The 21,334-nt window shown below is 44.6% G+C and overlaps 1 protein-coding gene across 1 annotated transcript in view; it reads right to left on the bottom strand.

Annotated features, from left to right (window-relative positions):
- Positions 1–4,986: 4,986 nt before the first annotated feature.
- Positions 4,987–21,334, bottom strand: part of EZH1 (enhancer of zeste 1 polycomb repressive complex 2 subunit) — a 67,611-nt gene continuing 51,263 nt past the window's right edge. Inside the window, exons 15-23 of the mRNA XM_044298048.1 lie at positions 17,699–17,790; positions 14,388–14,428; positions 12,749–12,874; positions 10,299–10,477; positions 10,105–10,200; positions 9,945–10,026; positions 7,013–7,093; positions 6,227–6,311; positions 4,987–5,470 (exon numbers count right to left, since the gene is read on the bottom strand). Coding sequence (XP_044153983.1) covers positions 5,410–5,470; positions 6,227–6,311; positions 7,013–7,093; positions 9,945–10,026; positions 10,105–10,200; positions 10,299–10,477; positions 12,749–12,874; positions 14,388–14,428; positions 17,699–17,790 — 843 coding nt within the window. The 3' untranslated portion in view covers positions 4,987–5,409. The remainder of the gene's footprint in view (positions 5,471–6,226; positions 6,312–7,012; positions 7,094–9,944; positions 10,027–10,104; positions 10,201–10,298; positions 10,478–12,748; positions 12,875–14,387; positions 14,429–17,698; positions 17,791–21,334) is intronic.

Below are 21,334 nucleotides of genomic sequence, written 5' to 3'. Positions count from 1 at the left end.
TTGCCACATGAAATTTTGTGGCAACAAATCCAGTTCACCACAAGTAAACATCCAATAGTTTCATATAATAAAAAAAGGCAATTATTAGTAACTTACCTTCCACTGGCTCTCGTGATTGTTTATAGTTTAATAGCTTTTCAGGTTGGGCTAGTTGTGTAGAACACAAAGCATGGACACAAGCTGTTCTGTACATGCAAAGAGGCACTACATTTATTTTTTTAATACATGGCTGCCACAAATATACATAACAGGTCAGTCCGCCCAACATCCAGAGAGTATAAAAGACTTTACACAATTCTTCTTTACGGCACATATAATTTCTTAAAATGTGCATAAAAATTGTTAGATATTACGTACAACTTTGCATACACTGATGGTGACATATAATCATGCATATTAATGTATATATTTATATAGTATCTTCTCCTATGCAAAATTTAAAGGGGTTGTCTTACTTCAGCAAATGTCCTTTATCATGGAGACAAGAGTTAATACAAGGCAGTTACTAATGTATTGTGGTTGTCCATACGGTCTTCTTTGCTGGCTTCATTCATTTTTCTATCGCAATATACAATGCTTGCTTCCAGGAGTTACAGCCACCGCTCCAGTGCAGATATGAGCGCTTTTTCCTTTAGTGTACAAGCACAGCCACCTCTGCTGGATTGCAGGGTGGTCATAACCTCTGGATATGAGCGGTGTATAATGTGATGGAAAAAAAAAAAATCAAGCCAGCAAAGGAGGCAATATGGACAATCACAATACATTAGTAAGTGCCTTGTATTAACTTTCTCTACATGATAAATGTAATTTACTGAAGTGACAAAGCCCCTTTAAGATAAAAAAAATAAAATAAAATAAAAATAGGTTTAACAAATTCAAGAACCATGAATAAAAGAAGACATAACACCCGGAGGCTCTCAATGTCCAAAGATACTGAGGCCTTGTATGGATTAAGATATTACTTATCCTAATTCTATGAAATGCATACGCATTAAAATGTTAGGTACCACAACGTGTCTATTTCACCATGAAGAGTGGAAGCTGCCACTTTGTTGCCCCAACCACTGTAAAGCCTACACAGGTTTAATTGCATGATTGTATCTAAGAATGTCAGATTGTTGTGCTAAAGAAGCTTTTTTTTTTGGGGGGGGAGGGAACGTGTGTAAAAAAACATGAAGCACAAACCCCATGCCTAAAAGTAAACCCTTCCAGCACTGGCTACACAATGCGGCAGATTTATTAAAGCTTTTATACCACTTTTATGGCATAAACAAATTACGATGCATGCTATATTTGTGCCCTTTTGGGGCTTTTTTTTGCTATTTTTCAAAAGCAATTAGGACAAGGGGTGGGATGTGGAGGGGGTGCGGAGCCTCCACAGCAAATTTACTATACTTTATGGCAAAAACTGGGTAAAATCAATGCGAACTCCAAGCTGGAACCTGCCTGGGGTACAGAGGGGCAAAATTGTGCTTAATTTATTAGGAGGAACGTGCCTCCTTGAGCGCCAGGGATCAATTCCAGTCGTGATAAATTTCCCAATTGTATACTAAGAATTGTGGCCATAGTGTTACCTTGGGGGCAGAGATATATCAAAAGAGCAGCAAACCAATATCTGCTGTCATTATTGCCTTGATAAACAAATAAAGTAGGATTCTTCCATTGGGAAGTGGGCGATGGAAGACAGGTTACAGAGATCCACACTACAGGGTTGTCAGTCTTGGGTTCAGCACAGTAGACACTTGTTTACTAGTTAAACGGTATAAAGCTGACATTTCTAAATATGTGTTTGATCATAAAATAGCACATATCCACCATAAAAGGCAGTATAGAGCACATATAGTAAAACCAAGAAATTATATTTTAGTGCAATAAGTACAAGATGTAATGGGTTACCAGTATCAGCATGGTGCAGCACCTGTCAGAGAGCAATACTAACCAATTTCATTGTATAAAGACCCTTTACTGGGGACTTGTAGCTGGCGCTGTCTCATGAAAGGCGCTCTTCAGCAACATACTATAGTTGGTATTATACAAATAAACTATGGAAGGAGATTGATAATTGGTATTTGTGAGGTGCACAATGGAACTGGCAGGTAAACTGGGCAGAATGAGCAGGAGCGAAGAATTTCTGCAATGGTCTGATGTTATTTATATGGGAAGAAAGAATATAAGTGGACCTATTAGTAAAGGAACAGAAAAGAAGGGAAAGAGAACGCACTTTCTCAACCCTCTGTTCACTAAGAATAGTATCTTTCTGTCTTTTCTCATAATGCACCAGACTTATAAGACATACAAGGCCATATTCCAGCACACTAGTAAACCAGTCTGTGGTTGCACAAGTGTGTGATACTTGTGTAATGTGCGCCGCCGTATTCCGCAACACTGAGCACATCTGGTGATGAACACGGCACCACAACTGAAATTAGTTGCATATTGTGCCAGTCTTCCACAAGTTTAACCAACAGATTGACAGTCTATACAACCACTGTCTCACTTTGTAATACAATATATCTATAGAAACATTTCTTATGATGCTGGAAAGTCTGCACTGAGGCACGAAAGCCAATGTTCTCTACATCATGCTATGTAAACTGTGGTGCCTACATATTAATGCTTGTCTTTATGCAGTCACAGGAAAAGCAAAGAATAAAGCTTCCTAGGTAATAGCAGCATGCATATAGTGCAATGTGCTGTGACTATAGCATCCATGCTGCCAGTACCTGCCGCACTGCCCACAGCTGCAGGATTATATAAAGTCAAAGAGTACTTTGAGTGTTATTTTCCAGTTTATATATAATATACAGATAAAAATGTTCAATAACTTTGCAAATGCACTGATCCTTAGTATAATACCCCATTGTCATTTAAAATACTGAAGACCGGGTGACAGCACTACCTGCTGGATCAATGTCCGCAAAAAGATGAGCTCCTATATTGAAGTGTTATGTGCTGCGTGGTATTCAAGAAGTGTATGGGTATGTTCACATGTTTGCAATTTGCCTATGGCAAATCTGTCATGCATATAAAGGAGGATCTGAGAGTGACATGAGATCTGCTGGAGGATTTGCTTAATCTGTGACAAACCCCGTATAGGATCTGCAAGAGGAATGAACATGCCTATTCTGCCCGCAGATCATTTTTTAACATGGTTCAGACAGATACTGTATCCGCACAGATTTTTTTCTTGAACATGTGAATGCCACATTAACTTGCACTGGATGTAGAATGTGAGCAGATCTGAGGATTTAGGAAAGGAGTCCACACCTAAATCTTCATAAGTTTCAAAATGTGTGAATAAGGCCCAACAGTCTCTGAAATCAGTTTACTGTACAGCACCTGAAGACTACAAATTCCAGTTTATAAGTTGTGAGAGCAATCTCTATGAAGACAATGAGCCAGGAAGGAATAAGAGAGTGCAGCTCTGAAGCTTGCAGGATTCTGAGTACATAGAGCTAGATCAGTACAAGATAACTAAAACAAGACATTTAGTCAATATCTATATATAAACTGTAAACTGGTTTTCCATAGTCAAACGTACCAATGTATAACACTATTCATTTAAAGTGCATCTGCAAGTGTTCATATAGAGTTAGTACTGTCATAAATGAAGAGTACATGACTGATACGTAAAATCCTGTATATACTATTTGCATAAACTGTAACTGGTGTTATAAGGAATCACTCTGTAATATAATGAATAATGCACCACAACTCCACGATTATGATACCACTGCATAAATCACTAGGTTGATGGTCAAAGGCCTTAAAACTTCCATGAAACATCTAAAATAATGTTCATTTTACATAAAAATATCTGTAGAAATAATATATGTACAACTGACATTACTACACCTAAAACCATACATCATAGAAGCTTTTATGAAAGGAGTATACATGCCAATGTTGGCGCGGTTTCACGGTGTTATGTAAAGAGTGCAAAGAAATCGGACCACCCACCCTGTATCCTCAAGCGGAGTAGTGACCACTTTCTTGGCTTGCAGCGTATACAGAAAGAATGGACATTACTGTTCAGATAGAACAGGAAGGGTTAATGTCCCGCTGCAAAGCCATTACATTCAGCAGTGGGCTTACCCTTAAAACTAGACCTGTCACCTACACATAAAGGAGCAAATTGGTACTGCCCATACCTTGAATGGTTCACTTTGTGCTTCTGACAGGTCAACTTTAATTTCTATTAAAGGGGTTGTCCGAGTTATTTTTTTATTCTTTCTATGTTTCTAACTAGGCAAATGTAACAGCTTTCCAGTTAACTCACTTTATCTCCAGTGGCTGGTTTCTCAGATTTCACTGAGGGTCACATGACCTGTGATGTCAGCTTCTCTCCCTGCTCTGATTATGTTAGTGCACAAGCCTGAGAGATCTGTACAGGAGAGGTCACTGTGCTGGCCACGCCCCCCTGCACTGCCGGCTGCTGCTTATTGCTCTCCCCCCAGGATTCTTAACCCCTTCAGCTGCACAGACTCAGGGCTGAAGTGTTTACTGTGTAGCTACAGGCATGCTGGGCACAGGAGCTGAAACAGAAGTTCTGCAGAGCATTACAGGTAGGGGGAAGATCATGTGTGTATTAGCAGTGTCATTGTACAGCTGGGACTTGTAGTTCTACACATACAACATGCTGCTGAGTCTCCCAGCAGGCAGACATGTCACTCAGGGCAGCACTTGTATACACTCCCTTAGCAATGTCATTATAAAGCTGGGACTTGTAGTTCTACGCATACAACATGCTGCGGAGTCTCCCAGCAGGAAGACATGTCACTCAGGGCAGCACTTGCATTCACTCCCTTAGCAGTGTCATTATACAGCTGGGACTTGTAGTCCTACACTTACAACATGCTGCGGAGTCTCCCAGCAGGAAGACATGTCACTCAGGGCAGCACTTGTATTCACTCCCTTAGCAGTGCAGGGGGAGGGGGAGAGATTGTTTTTAGTGCAAGTAAACAAAGGGCCAGAAGAGAACCAGGGAAATTAGGAAATAGATCTTTTTTTGCCTAAAACTTGCTTAGCTTAGTTATATATCGTTGACGATCAGATTTACAGTGCTATATCTTTTTTTTTCCATAACTCGGACAACCCCTTTAAGCAAATTGGAATATACATCATTTTGAAGAGTTTGTGCTTTAAACTGTATGTGACCCACGACAAGCCATACTTTTCGCATTTGACTTAAAGAGCATCTATGAAATGTTCAGACCAATCAATAATGTCCATAGACAGCTTGGATATGTGACTGATTGTAGAGCAGGCTGTACATAGCCACATATTCATGGATCACCTCATGACCTTCCATGGTCATTCTTACCACTACATTTATAAAGGAAATGTATTGTATTTTACAATGGACAAACAGACAAATTTAGTAGGTTATTGCTTTGGGTGGGCAGGATATTAGATGACATCAGTCTCTCTTTCTATGCCCACATATTTCAGAGCATCCGCCTGGCTGTACCTGAAAAAGAAAATGAGAATATAAACTTGGGGTGACAAAGGGACAGATGTTCTCCAGTTAAAATGTGTGTATCAGTATATAAAGTGTTAGTATACTGCCTGTACAACAAAGCTTGGTGGCCCCTAAAGTGCAGCGCCTTCTCTTTAAAGCTGTTTTCTGAGACTTGTATACTGATGACCTATCTTCTGGATAGGTTATCAATATCTGATCAGTGGTGGTCTGATCAGCTATTTCAGAAGGCACTAGCGCTCGCAGTAGCAGAACAGCCTTCTCACAGCTTAGCCTAGTCCATATGACATCCTGTTCATCAGTCACATGGCCTAGGCACGGCTCTTCCCCATTGAAGTGAGTGGGGCTGAGCTGAGATACTAAGCACAGGAGTCATACAATGTATGACACTGTGCTTGATGAGCTTCCAGAAAACTGTGGCGCTACTGCAAGCACTTGTGCCTTCTCAAAAACTGGGGGTCCCCACTAATCAGATACTGATGACCTCAGAAAACCCTCCACAAATTGACCAGGACTGTCACATCTGTATAGATAACATTTGGGTGTATTGTGCAAGGAATAAGATTGTAGATTTATCTATCTATCTATCTATCAGATCATTAGGTATTTCATATTTGCACATGCTGATGTTCGCACCAGTATCTCCTAATTCCTCATGCATCGTTCATCATTCAGTATATTGGGCAGACTAGATGGGCCAAATGGTTCTTATCTGCCGACACATTCTATGTTTCTATAAATTCTCACCGATAGTCAAAAAACAATTCTTCTCCAGCCTGGATTCCTCGTTTGGCAAATATTCCAATGCGGTGGTCTCCATTCACCATAACCACTGCAAGACACATAAAAATACAAAAGACTTACACATGTCAGTGGTGCAAGGTTTTCAGGAAATGTGTTGTTCACAGGAGAAAACAACCAGAAACATGGAGAAGAAGGATTAGATGATAACTGTTAATCTGTAAATAATTGTAGGGCTATTAACAAGTAATAAAGATTACAAACCATTTAATTCTGGTTCAGTGTTGCATACAAGCTTGTTGATAGGTTCCCATGAAAACAGCCAGACTGAGAATACAGCTGTGGCATACACCAGCGAGTAAAGCTATTGATTTACAAGTTCTTATGTTTTTATATAGAATATCTATTTAAGTTGTAAAATTGTGGCAACAGGTGACAAACCCTTAAAACGGAGTGTACCCATTTTCCCGGAACATGTAAAGCCATATTCCCATCTGTGTTGGAAGCTCTGTTAGGGATGCCACTGCATATTCTTTTTAAAAATCCAGATAAAATAGCGCACCAGCTCCCTGATGGAAAACTGGTGGACCCCATTATCGACAATGGGAAACACTGGGCATCGTTCTTTCTGTCATATGACGAATCTGATGATGCCTCTTTTTTTTTTTGTTATGTTTTTTGTTCCTTGAATGGAAGATAAAAACAGAAAAGCTAGCGCAGACGTTGTGAACGTAGCTCAAGATAACTGACCCATGGTTCCCCATCTTCTGTCCATGCAGGGAAAATACACACCTTTAGCATAGCAATTGGGATTCACAGAGTGGTTTGCAAATCGGATTTTATTTCCTTTCCTTGTAGCGTCCACAACAAAATCTGTCCAGGTGAAAAGACAAAGTGGAAATGTTATGAATTTTTTTTCTCTTAATTTATATCTATAGTTTATGGGAATGTATAAATGATAATACTAGGTCTCCATAACAACTCTGCACTTGATAGAAATCACAAGAGAGTTTGGGGCCTGTGTCGTCAAATGATCATTTATCAGTATAAAGACAGATCTCCAAGAGAAAAGTTCCCACCTCCCCCTTTTGTCTGCAGAGAACTATCTGGAGACTGGACGTATTTCCATTTAAAGGTGTCCAAGGCCCCCATACACATTAGTGTATTGTCAGGAAAAACCGTGGAGAACAGGTTCGACTATAAATCTAATGTATATAGGGAGCTCCCAACTCTTCTCCTACAGATGATGTCAAGGGAGTGAGGGATCAGGCAAACTGAATAATTTTGCCCAATCCTTTTGTTCTCCCAAAAGATGAGCAGTAGTTTTCTCCTCTCTCCCCACTGACAACACAAACAGCCAGGTACATAAATATTGTGACATCGACACAATTCTAACATGTTTGGCTCTATACACCACCACAATGGATTTGAAATGAAACAAAGAAGATGTGCTTTAACTGCAGACCGTCAGCTTTAATTTGAGGGTATTAACATCCAAATCAGGTGAACGGTGCAGGAATTACAACAGTTTGCATATGTGCCTCCCACTTGTTAAGGGACCAAAAGTAATGGGACAGAATAATAATCATAAATCAAACTTTCACTTTTTAATACTTGGTTGCTAATCCTTTGCAGTCAATTACAGCCTGAAGTCTGGAACGCATAGACATCACCAGACGCTGGGTTTCATCCCTGGTGATGCTCTGCCAGGCCTCTACTGCAACTGTCTTCAGTTCCTGCTTGTTCTTGGGGCATCTTCCCTTCAGTTTTGTCTTCAGCAAGTGAAATGCATGCTCAAATAGGATTCAGGTCAGGTGATTGACTTGGCCATTGCATAACATTCCACCTCTTTCCCTTAAAAAACTCTTGGTTGCTTTTGCAGTATGCTTTGGGTCATTGTCCATCTGCACTGTGAAGCGCCGTCCAATGAGTTCTGAAGCATGTGGCTGAATATGAGCAGATAGTCTTGCCCAAAACACTTCAGAATTTATCCTGCTGCTTTTGTCAGCAATCACGTCATCAATAAATACAAGAGAACCAGTTCCATTGGCAGCCATACATGCCCACACCATGACACTACCACCACCATGCTACACTGATGAGGTGGTATGTTTAGGATCATGAGCAGTTCCTTTCCTTCTCCATACTCTTCTCTTCCCATCACTCTGGTACAAAATAATCTTGGTCTCATCTGTCCATAAGATGTTGTTCCAGAACTGTGAAGGCTTTTTTAGATGTCGTTTGGCAAACTCTAATTTGGCCTTCCTGTTTTTGAGGCTTACCAATGGTTTACATCTTGTGGTGAACCCTCTGTATTCACTCTGGTGAAGTCTTCTCTTGATTGTTGACTTTGACACACATACACCTACCTCCTGGAGAGTGTTCTTGATCTGGCCAACTGTTGTGAAGGGCGTTTTCTTCACCAGGGAAATAATTCTTCGTTCATCCACCACAGTTGTATTCCGTGGTCTTCCGGGTCTTTAGGTGTTGCTGAGCTCACCGATGCGTTCCTTCTTTTTAAGAATGTTCCAAACAGTTGTTTTGGCCACGCCTAACATTTTTGCTATCTCTTTGAGGTTTTTTTTTTTTTTTCAGCCTAATGATGGCTTGCTTCACTGATAGTGACAGCTCTTTGGATCTCATCTTGAGAGTTGACAGTAACAGATTCCAAATGCAAATAGCACACTTGAAATGAACTCTGGACCTTTTATCTGCTCATTGTAATTGGGATAATGAGGGAATAACACACACCTGGCCATGGAACAGCTAAGAAGCCAATTGTCCCATTACTTTTGATCCCTAAACAAGTGGGAGGCACATATGCAAACTGTTGTAATTCATGCATCGTTCACCTGATTTGGATGTAAATACCCTCAAATTAAAGCTGACAGTCTGCAGTTAAAGCACATCTTGTTCGTTTCATTTCAAATTTATTGTGGTGGTGTATAGAGCCAAAAATGTTAGAATTGTGTTGATGTCACAATATTTATGGACCTGACTGCATATACATGCTTGGCCGAACTGAACGTGTATGGGGAGACAACTGTCAGCCGATTGGTCTTGAATGGCCAATTTTAGATAGCTGGCAGATAAACACATATTCTGCAGAATGGTATTCCTCCCAATCTCCTTATACACATGTTCCCTCAGTTCTCCCGAGCATACACAAGTGTACTATGCAGAAATATTGTAAATTTTGGTACAATTGTCATTTACATTTCTTTAAAATCTTTATATGATGACACATTTGATGATATCTTTATCATCAAGTTTCTTCTTCTTCATTTCCATTGGTCAATTATCGCTATGTTTGCTCAGAAGGTTCCTACCACTTGTTTGGCTGGGCGGAACGTGTCTGTTTATGCTATGGGGAGAGCTGAGAATGCTGCTACTAGACATTTCTGGTGACTGTGTGTGTCATACATGAAAGTTGTGTATAAATGGAAAAATGTATTTTTCTTACAATGACTGAAGAGATGTACAGTAAAGGTTCATTGATATGCCCTGAATTTGTGCCAAAAAGTGGCAAAAATTAAGGTTTATTGTGGCAAAAACCCATACTGTTTATATTCTGCATCCACCAATTAGAGAAACGTCAAACCACAACACAATTACATGACTGCATTGTCCTGCATAGGAACCATAAGCCCATAGAGACTGTAATAAAGAAAAGTTACAGAAGCTATCCGCCAATTGCTACCAACACAGGTAACAAAGATCTTACCATTGTTGAGGTTGAACAGGAAACTTGACATGTATTTATCATAGACCTTTCCTCTTCTATCTGCTTCATCCTGGGAAATGAGCTAAATATAAAACATATTGTGTATTAATATGAGAAAGGACAAAAGCTCCATTCCCTTCTGTATGGTTAGGTTACTAACCTCTCCGCAATATTCAGAGATGAACTCATTCTTTTGGACAGACTCTTTGATGAAGGTTCCCCACCCAGCAACATCTGATGGAGCCAAGAGCAAGTGCTGCAAAAGCAAATAAAAATCAAGATTAGGGCACCAATCCAGAGAACAGGGGTCCCTGTACCTCAATTTTCAAAAGACTCTACCGATATCTGTCTTACCTTTTTTAGACCCCGTTGGATGCTGCAGTTTTTGCAGGACACAATTTTAGAATCCCAGTGCTCAGAAGCTCCACATGTTAGACAGAGATCTGGATCACATTCCCGTACAGCCAGATAACAGGGGCATTGCTTGGTGTTACATTGGGTCTTACACCTGCATCCGGGGAAGCGGTTCTGACCTGTGAAAAATAACAGTGTTAGGCCTCATGCACACGGCCGTTGTTTGGGTCTGCATCTGAGCCGCTGTCCGCATTCGTTGTTCCGTTATGCGGCCCCGCTAAAAAGAATACCATATCCTATTCTTGTCTGTGTTTTGGGACAAGAATAGGCATTTATATTGACGGAGGGCCGTTCCCCGAATTGCGGAAGGCACACGGGCGGCTTCCGTTTTTTTGTGGATTCGCAGTTTGCGGACCGCAAAAAACGAACGGTCGTGTGCATGAGGCCTTATACTTCAAACGAATTAGCAGAATTCAAGCAACCCCTACTAACCACCTCTGACTATTATATTCTTCTCAAACCTTATCCGTACACCTCAGCAGAACTTCATCCAGCACTCCACTCAGTTTTCATAGATTAAAGGTGACCATAAACATTAGATGAATGACATACAAACCCATTAATTTCAGTGAGACTGGCCGGTGTATGTGGGTGTCCCTAGTCCCCCAGATTTTGGGAGAAAGGAGGATTGGACAGCTGGATTTCAACATGTCCAACACTTTTGTTCTTAAGAGAGACAATCCACTGCCAGAAGTGTCCGGCAGCGCCTTACTCCACATGCCTTATTGAGAACATATGCACACTTAGCCCAGCCAAGCATGCATGTGTAGGTAGCTGTCAGCTATGTGTATGAGTAGCCTTAGAAATTGTGTCGATTTGTTTCAGTATACAAAATCCTGAAATGCAGCACAGTGCGGGTGGAGGGGCACTTTTGTTTACCCATGCAGCGCATCCATAGACCCTCAGACTATGCCAGCACAAGATTGCATGACAGAAGAAACCAGCACTTTACAAGATGTGAGGAATTTATGTTGAGAAGCCCAGGCTATGAACGTCAAATGAAAACTCTGTGTTTTATACCCATATCCTTAATTATCATGATTTTTACATTTTAAAAAGTGACTGCACCTAGACCTCGTCACACAATGAGGGGCATTTACTAATGAATTTACGAAACGACAGTGATGTTAAAAAGAAAACATTGTATTGGCCAGCCTCTGGATACAGAAGCGCTTTGCTACGATCAGGTGACACTGGGTGGGCATGGCCTCAACATGCCAGGGGAGGGGTTTTGTGTTTAAAAGTCCGCGCCTGCGGCGGCCGCTTCACTAGTGCTGGAGCGCTGCCTCTGTGAGGGTGGGCAGCGACCACCGCCTTGATAACTGAGAAAACAAAACTATGCTTTTGATAAGGGGCTCCTAAGGAGGTTTAGAATTAGGAAACGCGTCGAGCCAAGGATGTATAAGCAATTAGCATAGTCAGATTATCTCATCCTCAATATGAACAGTTAGCAGTAGTAGTTAATAGTCCCCTGACTGAGCGCAAGTGTGTGTATGGGCTGAGGGCAGCTGTGTGGAGTATTCAGCCTTCTAGGTGATACAAAATAAAGTGATTGAATATCACAGAAGATACATTGTAGCCAGTCAGGTATTTTAATTAAGTTGCATGCAGCATTCAGCCTGTGTTTTCTCATCATACCAGGGTGATGCTGCGGATTATGATTAATGGTGCAGATTGCATTGGTTTCCAGCTGTGGGGATGATCAGCTAGTTTATAGTAACTGAATTTGTGATGTAGTCCCACAGCTACACTGCAATCCTGTACCATTGATTGACACACACAAAAGTGAAAGTATTTATATCCCCTTCTGATTTTCATCTTTCAATCATAAATGAAGATTTTTGGTTTTCTTTTTAACGTCCCCAAATCACTAAGAAATACAAGCTTAAAGGTGACGTAAACCAGTGTTGGCGCAAATAGCCTTTTGTAAGCACATCATATGTGTGCAATAACTGGAGACTTTTGATGCTTTGACACTTTCCTAAAGCGTCAAGAAAAGGGACAGGGCTTACAAAGAAAGGGAGGGGCTTAGCACAGCCTCCTGGATTCACTATAAATAGGGATGAGCGAACTTATTTTTTCAAGTTCGGTGTACACAGTTCGGGCACGGGTTATCTAAGAATTCCGTTATGGATTCCGCTACCACGGACCATAAATTATGGTCCGTGGTAGCGGAATACATAATGGAGTTCTTAGAGATCCTGAACCCGAACCTTGTACGCCGAACTTGAAAACAAAAATTGGCTCAACACTAACTATAACTTACACCTGAAACTGGTGTAAGTTACAGCGGAAGCATATGCCAGCCCCTAGATGGTGTAGATTATTAAATCTGCCCAAATGTTAAAATGTACAGGTGATCTGTGGAAGGCGTTCCTATAAGTACTCACAATCGGGATTGCACTGACAGAATTTTTCACAGAAGTTCTGTGTCATTATGCAGGGACAAGTGCTGTCACACGGATGATCTGGGTGATCGCAGGGCTGATAGTTGTACACCTGGTTTGCTGAATTATCTATTTCCAAGAAAACAACACAAAATTAGTTATTATTTATTTTGTGATTAAAAGTAATGAACAAGTTAAGATTTTCAATGTTTGGACATGAAAGAGTTAGGGATATTGCCCATTTTACACAGTTCAGTTGCAGATAAACCACTTTCATGTCATTGAGGGGTTCTCAAGAGCATTAATACCTGCACCCATATTTCAACCATTAGGATTATAATGATTCAGGACCTTTTTGAAATTATGGTTTTCTATGCCTACTGCACCAATACAACACCAATTAATTTTTATCACACACTCTTCATAGCATATAGTGAAGAAGGACCGGCACTCACTTTCTAGACGATATGAAGAGACTTTTATTCAAAGCATAATAGCATCCTCAGTTACTAGTTTCCGCCCAAGCCTAAGCCTTTTTCAAACTGCAAAAAGGCTCAGGCTTGAGCCGAAACTAGTCACTGATGATGCTAATATGCTTATAATATCGTCAAAGTGTGTGTTGGTCCTTCTTCGCTATATACTAGTGGGATGCCTTCCTTAAACGCGTGCACCACGTGCAAACCGCAGTGCCTATCCTTCTTCGACACTCCTCATAGCATCCCTGATTAAAACAGTGTAAAGGAATAATATAACCCATATTAAAACAACAAGTAGGATACACATAATTTTGTATATTTATGAGACGTCCTGGGTTCCTATGCCAAAATCTGTTTATATAGCTGAAGCAATCACCTGCTGTTATCAGCATTAGAACGTTGAATCCAGTCACAGGCCAAAAAAGGGTAATATGAGCAGATTTGTTATTTTAGTCCACATGCAGCTTAAATTTTATTTTTTATTTTTAATGGCCAGTGCTGTACTAGGAGATTGTAAAAGCATGATACAGTGAAGGTGAGGGCTCAGAAGCTTGGACCCCTCCATCACTTGCAGGTGGCAGCTGTATTATACTGCTAGCATCCTGTTCTCACAGTCAGGATTGGAGATCTATTCAATGCAGGCAATTTAATCCCTCAGATGCATGGTTCATGGCAGCCACTGTATGCCGATTAGCAACCTAAGAAGGCAATCGTGGCATGTTAAATAATTGTCATAGCAGCCGGTGGCCTTCTGAAGGCTCCCAAGCCTGCCATGTTCCAGCCACCAGTACATCCTGCCTCTGGCAGAATGTATTATATTGCATATAACAATCCCTGTACATTGTAATACAGATGTATTAAAGTATGGTGGTTCAAGTCCCCTAAAGGACAAAAAAAAAAAAATTCAAACAGAGCTGCTCTCTGTTCACTTCAAAGGTTCCATTCTGGTGATAGGTGCAGGTCCTATCTCTGGGACCCGTTCCTATCTCACAGTGATGGCATAGCCTAGTGATATGCCATCGATGTCTGAGATGGGCCAACACCTTTAATACAGTCTTATGATAATTATCTTGATATCTACATGGAGGGGGATTAATTCGTTTAGTGATAGCTACTGCTCTTCTCCAGTATATTATATGAAAACAGATGTGTCATTCACAACTTACCCTTTTTAAGCTGAATCTTCCTGCAGTGTGCAGCCCACAGTCTGCAAAGGAAACAAAATATGCATAAAATATAAAAAATTACCCTAAACTCAACTTATGTCAGCAGCATTATATACTGATACCTATCCTATAAAAGTTAAAGGGGATGTCCATGCATACTGTCCTGCCCAATCTGACAGAATACAACTGCCCATAATGATCCAACTGCATTGACGCCCTGCATTTTAGGTGACCAAAATCACTAAGTAATTGAAATCTATTTTTCACAATATACAATAAAATAACCATATCATTTACTCATATACACTTGAGCTATTTACTCCTGTTTTTCTACTGCATGTGACTTCAAAGACAATAACTTATTTCCGTTCAGTTAGTTAAAGAGGACCTTTAATGCGATTTTATTAAAGGAAGATATATACCTGTACTTGCGGGGTAACCCCCGCTGATGCTGCCACCCTGCTTGTAAAAATATGCCTCCTATGCCCCGCCGAATTTCTCCTGCTCAGTATGTTAATACTGAGCATCGCAACAGGGAGGAGGAGACGCCAGGGTTTCTCAATGGGCGTCTCCTTCTCCCTGGCTGCACCGCTGTTCAATCGCAGCGCAGAGCGTCACAGCCAGGGAGAAAAAAACTTTTCCGTTGAAAAGATGACATCTGGGACAGATAGATGCGAACGGCTCGTACCAAATCCAGAGTGTGGAGCGACTGCTCACGAGGATGAGACAGGGCAGGACAAATGGAAGGTAGAATTATCTCTTCATTGAGATGGAATACCGACAACCTTCAGAAGGCAGGACTGAATAGAGCGAACTACTACTTTGTCCTGATGGAGGATCAGGAAGGGCAACCGACAGTAAAGAGACGCTAGTTCCGACACCCTATGGCTGGAAGTGATTGCCACCAAAAAGGCCACCTTGTAGGACAGGAAGCGAGGGACACTTGCTGCAAAGATTCAAACAGGAGAGCGCTAAGCACTAGATTAAGATCCCAAGGATTTAACGAAGGACGGTAAGGGGGTACAGCGTGTGCAACTCCCTGCAGAAAGGTCCTAACCGCAGAGAGCGAAGCCAAATTCCGCTGAAAAAGAATAGAAAGACGAAACTTGCCCTTTTAGGGAGCCAGCCCCAAGTCCATGCCCATGCCCAACTGCAGGAAAGACAAGAGTCGTGGCAATAAGAAATGAATTGGAGACAGCTGGTGACGGCCGCAGAAACAAAAGTAGGACTTCCAGGTCTGGTGGTAAATTTGGGAAGACGACGGCTTTCTGGCACGAATCATGGTCTGGACAACCGCATCCAAGAAACGCTGAGTCCTTAGTACGGCGGCTTTAACAGCCTAGCCGTTAAATGTAGAGACCTTCCCGATGAAGATCGGTCCCTGCAACAAGAGGTCCTCCCAAAGGGAAAGATGCCAGGGTTCGTCGGTGAGGAGGGCGATTAGGGAGGAGTGCCACACTAGGTGCGGCCAATCAGGGGCAACAAGAATGACAGGCAGACCATTGGACTTGAATTTCTGGAGGAGACGCGGAATGAAGGGAAGAGGGGGGGGGGGGAACACGTAAGGAAACGTGAACTGACTCCACGGAATCACAAGGGTGCCGTACACCAGGGCCATGGGATCTTTGGACCGCGCAACAAAGTTCTCTATCTTGTGGCTGAAGCGGGAGGCCATGAGATCTATGTCTGTCCAACCCCAACGCTCGCAGATGGCTAGAAAAATTTGCAGGTGAGGAGTCCATTTGCCGAAATCGAGGCGCTCCCGGCTGAGGAAGTCTGCGATCCAGTTGTCGACGCCGGGGATCTGAACTGCTGACAGCACCGGAACATGGCTCTCTGTCCAGCTGAGAATCACTGCTGTTTCCGCCATGGTTGCCGGGCTCAGGGTACCACCCTGGTGATTAAGGTACTCCACAGTTGTGGAGTTGTCGGACTGAACTCGAACCGGAAGACCCCGGAGATTGTCGGTCCAATGAAGCAGAGAGAGACTATTCGCCCTCAATTCCAGAATGTTCATTGGGAGGGAGCACTCCTCGCGTGACCACATGCCTTGAACGGAGAGATTTTCCAACACTCCGCCCAGCCTCGGAGGCTTGCGTCCGTTGTCAGCACGTCCAGCGGAGGGGAAGGAAAGAGTGGCCCGACGTCAGCATCGGGGAACCCAACCACCACCTGAGGGCCCGGTAGACGTATGAGCCGATCCAGGGAGGTTGGGGAACGGTCCCAATTGGTTAGAATGGCTCGCTGAAGAGTCCTGGTATGGAATTAAGCATAGGGCACCGCTTCAAAGAGAGAGACCATGAAACCCAGAACCCACATGCAGGGACGAATGGGAAGAGGAAGGGGCCGCAACAAGGGAAGAATCTGAAGACAGAGTAAATAGCTTCTCCGGGGACAAGAGTACCTTGGTCTGACGGGAGTTGAGTAACATGCCCAGAAAGGTTAGCCGCTAAGATGGATAAAGACAGGACTTTGGTAGATTCAGGATCCAGTCGAAGCATTCCAGGGTGCCCAGGACTATGTGTAGGATGTCCGCTGTTGCCCGGAATGACTGACCCTTTATCAGGATATCGTCCCTATACCCGAGGCATAGAGCAGATCCATGAACGCCGCCAGAATCTTTGTAAAGACTCTGGGAGCCGTGGTCGAACTGGAGGGCCACAAACTGGTAGTGAAAGGGACCCACTGAGAACCAGAGAAATTCCTGGTGACTGATGCAAATAGGGACATGGAGATAAGCGTCCTTGATGTCTATCAAGGACAGATACTCCCCAGGTTCCATGAATGTAATGACCGATCTCAGGGACTCCATCCGGAAGCGGTTAAGTGCTTTGAGGTCCAGAATGGGACTGAACGTACCCTCCTTTTTTGGGACCACAAAGATATTGGAGTAGAACCCGCGAAATAGCCACTAAAAAGGCTGACGCGCGGGCAATTAGTCTGGCTGCGTCCAAAGAGGCTTCACAAATATACGAACTGGCATGGGAGAGCTGCAGGCCAATATTGGAAAGTTCCTCCGAGGGTTCCCCCCGAGGAGAGACCCTGACGTAGTTTGTTTACCCACTCACCCATAGCTTTGCTCACCCATGTAAAGGCAAAAACCAGTCGCAGTGCAGTGCCAACAGCTTCAAACGATAATTTTGCTTATAATTCCAATTTCTACATTTTGAGGGAATTTATTTGTATGTACGAGAGACCAGCTCTACTACAGTTACTTATAGCAGCAGAACCAACAGATTGTGGTCCAGGCCCAACAGGTACATTTACACCTCTTTTTGAGAGACAGATACATTCAGGTTCATCGACTATACCTGTGCCTTCTTTTTTTCTTCTGTGCAGTACTCATCATTTCCTTGGCTGGCACTTTCAGAATAAGTGAATCTTTCACAGCAAACTGAAAAACCTGTATAAAAAGTTAAGACAGCAGATGATGACCACTGAGTGAGGACTACAAAGGACAAAATAATTGCGATTAAATCAGATAAATGGTCTAATACAATACAGATGAAGCAGTTATTACAAGAACGGCCAGTGTGCTACATATATGTCACTAATGCAAATAGGTGCACTACACGTTACATGCAGCACCACGGCTATTCCTTTATTACACTAATGCAAATAGGTGCACTACACGTTACATGCAGCACCACGGCTATTCCTTTATTAGCTGCTACATGTGTATACGGTCACATATATGATGATGCAAAAAAGGAGATTTTTGTATAACTTACCAGTTAAATCTCTTTCTCGCTCTTCCTTGGGGGACACAGACCTTGGGTATAGCTCAGCTCCCTAGGAGGCGTGACACTAAGTAAAACTGTTAAGCCCCTCCTCCATCAGCTATACCCTCAGCCTGGAGATAGAGGCTACCAGTTGCGTGTCCAAGTAGTGAAAGGATAACAACCAATAACGGAAACAACCAGCCAGCAACCCAACGGGGCGCCAGACCATAACCCTGTAACCAAACACAGAAGGGTGGGTGCTGTGTCCCCCAAGGAAGAGCGAGAAAGAGATTTAACTGGTAAGTTATACAAAAATCTCCTTTTCTCGCCCATTTTCCTTGGGGGACACAGACCTTGGGACGTTCAAGAGCAGTCCAAGAAGGGAGGGACCACAAACCCAAGGCGGAACACCACCAGAGCATCAGGAAACCGCTGCCTGCAAAACCAGGCGGCCCAAAGCAGCATCCGCTGATGCATGCGTATGCACCCTATAGAACTTTGTGAAAGTGTGCAGAGAGGACCAAGTGGCTGCTTTGCACAACTGTTCAGCCGAGGCCCGATGCCTCTGCGCCCAGGAAGCTCCGACTGCTCTGGTGGAATGAGCAGTGACGCCGAAAGGCGGAGGTCTGCCCTTGGCTCGATAAGCCTCAGACACCGCCAGTTTAATGAAACGGGCAATAGCCACCTTGGAGACCGCCAACCCTTTGCGCGAACCCTCCGGAACACAAACAGGGAGTCCGTGCGCCGAAAGGACCCGGTGACCTCCAAGTAAATCCTCAACGCCCTGACCACATCCAGACGGTGCAGTTCCCGTTCTCTGGGGTGGGAAGGAGAGGGACAGAGCGACGGAAGGACGATGTCCTCATTGATGTGAAAGGCGGAGACCACCTTTGGCAGGAAAGTCGGGACAGGCCGAAGCACAACCTTATCCTGGTGGAAGATCAGGAAAGGTTCGGAGCAAGAAAGAGCCGCTAACTCCGACACCCGTCGGAGAGACGTGACGGCCACAAGAAAGATGACCTTGCAGGACAGAAGGCGAAGGGAGACCTCCCGTAAAGGCTCGAAGGGGGCTGATTGGAGCGCCGAGAGCACCACATTCAGGTCCCAGGAAGGAACTGGAGGGCGGTACGGCGGAACAGAGTGAGCCACCCCTTGTAAAAAGGTCTTAATTGGCCCTAGAGGGGCCAGGGGACGCTGGAGAAGAATAGACAGCGCCGAAATCTGACCCTTCAGAGAACTGAGGCACAGCCCCAGGTCCAGACCCGACTGGAGGAAGGACAGGATTGTGGGAAGAGAAAACCGGAGAGGTAGGATGCTCCGGGACTCACAGAACCCCAGATAGGACCTCCAAACCCGATAGTAGATCCTAGAGGATACGGGCTTACGAGCCCGGATCATGGTGCGGACTACGTCCGCGGAGAAACCCCGTCGCGTTAAGACGGCGGTCTCAATAGCCACGCCGTCAAACGTAGCGAGCTTAAATGCTCGTGGAAGATCGGTCCCTGAGAGAGAAGGTCTTCCCTGGAGGGCAGTGGCCACGGTGCGTCTGCCAACAGCATCATTAGGTCGGCGTACCAAGACCGGCGGGGCCAATCCGGGGCGATTAGAATCGCGGGGACGCCCTCTGCCGCGATCCTCCGAAGAACCCGTGGCAGGAGGGGAAAAGGAGGAAAGACGTACAGAAGGGAGAATTCGCGCCACGGAAGGACGAGCGCGTCGGCGCCGTATGCCTTCGGGTCCCGTGCCCTGGCCAGGTATAGGGGGACCTTGTGGTTGAATTTGGAGGCCATGAGGTCCACGTCGGGGCGACCCCAGCGAAGACAAAGGGCTTCGAACACCTCTGGGTGCAGGGACCATTCTCCCGGGTCGATGGTGGACCGGCTGAGGAAATCCGCCGCCCAGTTGTCCACCCCCGGGATGTAAATCGCAGATAAGGCCGGCACGTGCGTCTCCGCCCAGAGGAGAATGAGGGTCACCTCTTGCATCGCTGCGAGTGCCTCCCTGATGGTTTATGTATGCCACAGCCGTGGCATTGTCCGATTGGATCCGAACAGGGTGGCCCCTCAGCAGATGGGTCCAGTGTCTGAGGGACAGAAGAATCGCCCTCAGTTCCAGAATATTGATTGGAAGTCTGGACTCCGATAGAGACCAAACGCCCTGGACAGACCGGGGAGGGAAAACCCCCAGCCAGTTCAGTGGACGGAAGGACTTCCCCCTTAGAGGGATATGCAACCACCAGCCGAGGGAAGCCCGAGCCAGGGGAGGCAGAAGAAAGGTCCTGTCCAGACTCCTCGGTGATTTGTCCCAGGCCGACAGAATTGCCCTCTGAAAGGTGCGGGATCGGAATTGTGCGAACGGCACCGCTTCGAAACAGGCAACCATCTTTCCCAACAACCGCATGCTGGATCTGAGGGAAGGGCGGTGATGACGGAGGAGACTGCGAACCGACCCGCGAAGGGCCAGACGCTTGTCCGACGGAAGGCGGACCTCCGCCAACTCTGTATCCAGGAGCATCCCCAGGAAGATCAGCCGTCTGGAGGGGGTAAGGGAAGATTTGGGGTGGTTGATAATCCAACCGAACCGCGTCAGGGTCTCCAGAGTGAGTTCCACACTGCGGGATGTCTGAGAGAAGGAGGGTGCCTTGACCAGGATGTCGTCCAAGTATGGGAGAAGAAAAACACTTCTTGAACGTAGAAGGGCCAAGACAGGGGCCAGGACCTTGGTGAACACTCGAGGAGCCGTCGCCAGACCAAAGGGAAGGGCGACGAATTGGAAGTGATCGTCCCCCACCGCGAAGCGCAGGAAGCGGTGATGACATGGAGCAACCGGAACGTGGAGGTATGCATCCTGAATGTCAATTGAGGCCATGAAATCCCCTCTTTCCAGGGAGGCCACTGCGGACCTGAGAGACTCCATCCGGAATCTCTGCAGTCGGAGAGAACGGTTCAGGCGTTTTAGGTCCAAGATCGGACGCACTGAGCCTTCCTTCTTGGGAACCACAAAGAGGTTCGAGTAGAACCCCCTGAACCTTTCCGTCGGAGGCACGGGGGCGACGACACCCTTGTCCATTAGAGAGTGAATGGCCGCGAAGAAGGCGGCCACTCGTACGGGATCTCGCGGAGGACGGGATCGGAAGAAACGGTCTGGCGGAATGGACGCAAATTCGATTTTGTATCCGCAAGATACAATCTCGAGCGCCCATGCGTCTGAGATGTGGGCCCGCCA

Source organism: Bufo gargarizans, chromosome 6 (assembly GCF_014858855.1).
Source record: "Bufo gargarizans isolate SCDJY-AF-19 chromosome 6, ASM1485885v1, whole genome shotgun sequence".
Classification (NCBI taxonomy): domain Eukaryota; kingdom Metazoa; phylum Chordata; class Amphibia; order Anura; family Bufonidae; genus Bufo; species Bufo gargarizans.
Note: the sequence above shows the minus strand (reverse complement) of the source record. Positions and strands in the feature narration are given on the sequence as shown.